The 6,911-nt window shown below is 42.3% G+C and overlaps 1 protein-coding gene across 1 annotated transcript in view; it reads right to left on the bottom strand.

Annotated features, from left to right (window-relative positions):
- Positions 1 to 1,668: 1,668 nt before the first annotated feature.
- LOC120039065 (NEDD4-binding protein 3-A-like) overlaps positions 1,669 to 6,911 on the bottom strand; it is a gene marked incomplete at its 3' end in the record, with an annotated part of 78,568 nt that continues 73,325 nt past the window's right edge. The window contains exons 2-3 of the mRNA XM_038984591.1: positions 5,541 to 5,833; positions 1,669 to 1,852 (exon numbers count right to left, since the gene is read on the bottom strand). Of these exons, the coding sequence (XP_038840519.1) occupies positions 1,669 to 1,852; positions 5,541 to 5,800 (444 nt within the window). The remainder of the gene's footprint in view (positions 1,853 to 5,540; positions 5,834 to 6,911) is intronic.

Genomic DNA, 6,911 nt, shown 5'->3' with positions numbered 1-6,911 from the left:
TCTGTCAGAGAGACATGTTGGCTGTAGAGTATTAAAGGACGTTCTCTGTCAGAGAGACATGTTGGCTGTAGAGTATTAAAGGACGTTCTCTGTCAGATACATGTTGGCTGTAGAGTATTAAAGGACGTTCTCTGTCAGAGAGACATGTTGGCTGTAGAGTATTAAAGGACGTTCTCTGTCAGATACATGTTGGCTGTAGAGTATTAAAGGACGTTCTCTGTCAGAGACATGTTGGCTGTAGAGTATTAAAGGACGTTCTCTGTCAGAGACATGTTGGCTGTAGAGTATTAAAGGAGGTTCTCTGTCAGATACATGTTGGCTGTAGAGTATTAAAGGACGTTCTCTGTCAGATACATGTTGGCTGTAGAGTATTAAAGGACGTTCTCTGTCAGAGACATGTTGGCTGTAGAGTATTAAAGGACGTTCTCTGTCAGAGAGACATGTTGGCTGTAGAGTATTAAAGGACGTTCTCTGTCAGATACATGTTGGCTGTAGAGTATTAAAGGACGTTCTCTGTCAGAGACATGTTGGCTGTAGAGTATTAAAGGACGTTCTCTGTCAGAGACATGTTGGCTGTAGAGTATTAAAGGACGTTCTCTGTCAGAGAGACATGTTGGCTTTAGAGTATTAAAGGACGTTCTCTGTCAGAGACATGTTGGCTTTAGAGTATTAAAGGAGGTTCTCTGTCAGAGAGACATGTTGGCTGTAGAGTATTAAAGGACGTTCTCTGTCAGAGAGACATGTTGGCTGTAGAGTATTAAAGGACGTTCTCTGTCAGAGAGACATGTTGGCTGTAGAGTATTAAAGGAGGTTCTCTGTCAGTGAGACATGTTGGCTGTAGAGTATTAAATGATGTTCTCTGTCAGAGACATGTTGGCTGTAGAGTATTAAAGGACGTTCTTGGTCTGGACCTCCTTTGGAGGAGTTTTTAAGAAGAGTCCATTGTCAAAGTGTGTTATTGTTGCTAAAATAATAATCTGTTTTGATAGAATAGATAATAACTGCAGTTTTACATGTTCATCTCTATATGTTGTCCCAGGGATATCAGCCCTATATGTTGTCCCAGGGATATCATTCCTATATGTTGTCCCAGGGATATCACTCCTATATGTTGTCCCAGGGATATCATCCCTATATGTTGTCCCAGGGATATCAGCCCTATATGTTGTCCCAGGGATATCATCCCTATATGTTGTCCCAGGGATATCAGCCCTATATGTTGTCCCTCCCAGGGATATCAGCCCTATATGTTGTCCCTCCCAGGGATATCATCCCTATATGTTGTCCCTTCCAGGGATATCATCCCTATATGTTGTCCCTTCCAGGGATATCAGCCCTATATGTTGTCCCAGGGATATCACTCCTATATGTTGTCCCAGGGATATCACTCCTATATGTTGTCCCATGGATATCACTCCTATATGTTGTCCCATGGATATCACTCCTATATGTTGTCCCAGGGATATCAGCCCTATATGTTGTCCCATGGATATCACTCCTATATGTTGTCCCAGGGATATCATCCCTATATGTTGTCCCAGGGATATCAGCCCTATATGTTGTCCCATGGATATCACTCCTATATGTTGTCCCAGGGATATCATCCCTATATGTTGTCCCAGGGATATCCGCCCTATATGTTGTCCCACAACCAGGCGTTCTTCTCACCTTCTCATATTTCCCTCCAATGGGCAGTGAGTTCTTTGATACGTCCACCTCAGTTCCGTCTTTGTAGTAGAGCTTGATGTGTTCCTCCTCATGTCCATGCTCTCTGTTCATGGACTGCATGCTGGAGAAGATGCTGCCTGCCTTCCTACTGCTGCCTGGGCCGCTACCCGCTTTGGCCTCTTTCCTGGTGGGGATCATTATAAAGCTTTTCATTCAGGCTTCAAGTCAATTGATAATCTGTTCCCCTGAACGATAACAGCTTGTTATGAAAATTATATATATTTCTATTCGAGTTTGCAAGAAAGGCATTTCACTGTACTTGTGCATGTGACATTAAAACTTTAAACTTATTTATATTTCATCTAGATTTACAACTTTACATTGTAACAGCTTACTTCGCAAATACACCGCATTCGGAAAGTATTCAGACCACTTGACTTTTTTCACATTTTGTTAAATTACAGCCTTCTTCTAAAATTGATTAAATAAAATGTTCCTCATCAATCTACACACAATACCCCATAATGACATCACAATACCCCATAATGACATCACAATACCCCATAATGACATCACAATACCCCATAATGACATCACAATACCCCATAATGACATCACAATACCCCATAATGACATCTCAATACCCCATAATGACAAAGCGAAAACAGGTTATTTACTTAAGTATTCAGACACTTTGCTATGAGACTCAAAATTGAGCTCAGGTGCATCCTGTTTCCATTGATCATCCTTGAGATGTTTCTACAACTTGATTGGAGTCCACCTGTGGTAAATTCAATTGACTAGACATGATTTGGAAAAGCACACACTTGTCTATATATGGTCCCACAGTTGACAGTGCATGTCAGGGAGGGCAAAAACAAAGCCATGAGATTGAAGTAATTGTCCGTAGAGCTCCGAGACAGGATTGTGTCGAGGCACAGATCTGGGGAAGGGTACCAAAACATTTCTGCAGCATTGAAGGTCCCCAAGAACACAGTGGCCTCCATCATTCTTAAATGGAAGAAGTTTGGAACCACCAAGACTCTTCCTAGAGTTGGCCGCCCGGTCAAATTCAGCAATCGGGGGGAAAGGGCCTTGGTCAGGAAGTGACCAAAAACCCGATGGTCACTCTGACAGAGCTCCAGACTTCCTCTGTGGAAATGGGAGAATCTTCCAGAAGGACAACCATCTCTACAGCACTTTACCAATCAGGCCTTTATGGTAGAGTGGCCAGATGTAAGCCACTCCTCAGTAAAAGGCACATGACAGCCCGTTGGAATTTTCCAAAAGGCACCTAAAGACTCTCAGACCATGAGAAACAAGATTCTCTGGTCTGATGAAACCAAGATTGAACTATTTGGCCTGATTGCCAAGCGTCACATCCTGAGGAAACCTGTCACCATCCCTATGGTGAAGCATGGTGGTGGAAGCATCATGCTGTGGGGATGTTTTTCTGCGGCAGGGACTTGGAGACTAGTCAGGATCAAGGGATAGATGAACGGAGCAAAGTACAGAGATCCTTGATGAAAGTCCGCTCCAGAGCGCTCAAGACCTCAGACTGGGGTGAAGGTTCACCTTCCAACAGGACAACGACCCTAAGCACTCAGCCAGGACAACGCAGGAGTGGCTTTGGGACAAATCTCTGAATGTCTTTGAGTGGCCAAGCCAGTGGCCGGACTTGAGCCTAAAAATAGCTGTGGAGCAACGGTCCCCATCCAACTTGACAGAGCTTAAGAGGATCTGCAGAGAAGAATGGGAGAAACTCCCCAAATGCAGGTGCGCCAATCTTTTAGTGTCATACCTAAGAAGACTTGAGGCGGTAATCGCTGTCAAAGGTGCTTCAACAAAGTACTGAGTAAAGGGCCTGAATACTTAAGTAAATGTCATATTTTATTTCATTTTTCATACAGTACTAATAAAAAGATGTGGATACACCAACTGTACTCATTCAAGGGTTTTTCTTCATTTTTACTATTTTCTACATCAAAACTATGAAATAACACATATGGAATCATGAAGTAACCAACATTTTTTTAAACAAATATATTTTATATTTGAGATTCTTCAAAGTAGCCACCCTTTGCCTTGATGACAGCTTTGCACATTCTTGGAATTCTCTCAACCAGCATCATGAGGTAGTCACCTGGAATGCATTTCAATTAACAGGTGTGCCTTGTTAAAAGTACATTTGTGGAATTTATTTCCTTCTTAATGCGTTTGAGCCAATCGGTTGTATTGTGACAAGGCATACAGAAGCTAGCCCTATTTGGTAAAAGACCAAGTCCATATTGTGGCAAGAACAGCTCAAATAATCAAAGAGAAACGACAGTCCATCGTTACTTTAAGACATGAAGGTCAGTCAGTCCGAAAAATTTCAAGAACTTTGAAAGTTTCTTCAAGTGCAGTAGCAAAAACCATTATGCGCTACAATGAAACTGGCTCTCATGAGGACGGTCACAGGAAAGGAAGACCCAGAGGGACATCTGCTGCAGAGGATAAATTCATTAGAGTTACCAGCCTCAGAAATTGCAGCCCAAATAAACACTTCACAGAGTTCAAGTAACAGACACATCTCAAAATCAACTGTTCAGAGGAGACTGTGTGAATCAGGCCTTCATGGTCAAATTGGGGCAAAAAAATACTACTAAAGGACACCAATAAGAAGAAGAGACTTACTTGCGCCAAGAAACACGACCAATGGACATTAGACCGGTGGAAATCTGTCCCCTGGTCTGATGAGTCCAAATTTGAGATTTTTGGTTCCAACAGCCGTGTCTTTGTGAGACGCAGGTGAACGGATGAGCTCTGTATGTGTGGTTCCCACCGTGAAGCATGGAGGAGGAAGAGTGATGGTGTGGGGGTGCTTTGCTAGTGACACTGTCAGTGATTTATTTAGAATTCAAGGCACACTTAACCAGCATGGCCACCACAGCATTCTGCAGCGATACGGGATCCCATCTGGTTTGCGCTTAGTGGGACTATCCATTTGTTTTTCAACAGGACAATGACCGAAAACACACCTCCAGGCTGTGTAAGAGTTATTTGACCAAGAAGGAGAGTGATGAAGTGCTGCATCAGATGACCTGGCCTCCACAATCACCCGACCTCAACCCAATCGAGATGGTTTGGGATAAGTTGGACCGGAGAGTGAAGGAAAAGCAGCCAACAAGTGCTCAGCATGTGTGGGAACTCCTTCAAGACTGTTAGAAAAGCATTCCAGGTGAAGCTGGTTGAGAGAATGCCAAGAGTGTGCAAAGCTGTCATCAAGGCAAATGGTGGCTACTTTGAAGAATTAAAAATATAAAATATATTTTGATTTGTTTAATACTTTTTTGGTTACTACATGATTCCATATGTGTTATTTCATAGTTTTGATGTCTTCACTATTATTCTACAATGTAGAAAATAGTATAAAAAAAAACTTGAATTAGTAGGTGTCCAAACTTTTAATTGGTACTGTACTTTTGCAAACATTTTTACAAAACATTTTTTGCTTTGATATTTTGGGGTATTGTGTGTAGATTGATGAGGGTAAAAAACTATTTAATCAATTTTAGAAAAAGGTTGTAATGTAACAAAATGTGGAAAAAGTCAAGGGGTCTGAATACTTTCCGAATGGTAGGAGTCACACCTCCTACCAGCTCACTATGTGTGGCACCCACCTGGCAGCAGCACTAACAACACTGCTATGGAATAACAGGTGATGTTACTACCCAAGAGCATCATTAATGCCTTCTATTTGAAACAGACAACTCTTTACCGCTTTGTCTGCACTGTATGGAATACATAGAGAATACATACTCTCTAATGTGGCACCCATCTGGGTGATGAAACATGGCAGCCATTTTGTGCCTATCAGAGAGCTCACTAACCTGGTGATGTTGAGGTAGTTGAGCAGCTCTCTCTGGTTGAAGCCTTTCTTTAATAACCTGTTGGTCTGTCTGGGTCCCACCTGGGGCACGGCCCGGCTGCCTTTAGCTGGGGACGCGTCCGGGTGCTCAACTAGGCTGCCTACACTACCCATACTGCACCGGGCCAGTAGGGCTGTGGGCCGGGTAGGGGTCGAGTAGGGGTCACGGAATGTCTTGCTGGGGTCACGGCTCAGAGGAAGGGTCTGGACCGATGTTGCCATTGGTTACAGGACAGGGTGGCCACGTGGGGAACTCTTGAGGTAGAGGAAGAGAGCAAAGAAGAGGGGAAGAAAGAGGTTGAGAATCAGAGAATGGACATAAACAAACTGATTCAGAACCCTGTAAAATATCTTTGGCATCATGAACCATCATCACCATGATAACTTCCTATTCACCTTCTAACTGTAATATCGTATCTCTATGGCAACACCAACCATCATCACCATGATAACCTCCTATTCACCTTCTAACTGTAATATCTTATCTCTATGGCAACACGAACCATCATCACCATGATAACCTCCTATTTACCTTCTAACTGTAATATCTTATCTCTATGGCAACACGAACCATCATCACCATGATAACCTCCTATTCACCTTCTAACTGCTGTAATATCTTATCTCTATGGCAACACCAACCATAATCACCATGATAACCTCCTATTCACCTTCTAACTGTAATATCTTATCTCTATGGCAACACGAACCATCATCACCATGATAACCTCCTATTCACCTTCTAACTGTAATATCTTATCTCTATGGCAACACGAACCATCATCACCATGATAACCTCCTATTCACCTTCTAACTGTAATATCTTATCTCTATGGCAACACGAACCATCATCACCATGATAACCTCCTATTCACCTTCTAACTGTAATATCTTATCTCTATGGCAACACGAACCATCATCACCATGATAACCTCCTATTCACCTTCTAACTGTAATATCTTATCTCTATGGCAACACCAACCATCATCACCATGATAACCTCCTATTCACCTTCTAACTGTAATATCTTATCTCTATGGCAACACGAACCATCATCACCATGATAACCTCCTATTCACCTTCTAACTGTAATATCTTATCTCTATGGCAACACGAACCATCATCACCATGATAACCTCCTATTCACCTTCTAACTGTAATATCTTATCTCTATGGCAACACCAACCATCATCACCATGATAACCTCCTATTCACCTTCTAACTGTAATATCTTATCTCTATGGCAACACCAACCATCATCACCATGATAACCTCCTATTCACCTTCTAACTGTAATATCTTATCTCTATGGCAACACGAACCATCATCACCA

The sequence above is a fragment of the Salvelinus namaycush genome, unplaced genomic scaffold, assembly GCF_016432855.1.
Source record: "Salvelinus namaycush isolate Seneca unplaced genomic scaffold, SaNama_1.0 Scaffold25, whole genome shotgun sequence".
Lineage (NCBI taxonomy): Eukaryota > Metazoa > Chordata > Actinopteri > Salmoniformes > Salmonidae > Salvelinus > Salvelinus namaycush.
This window is presented reverse-complemented; position numbering and strand designations above follow the sequence as displayed.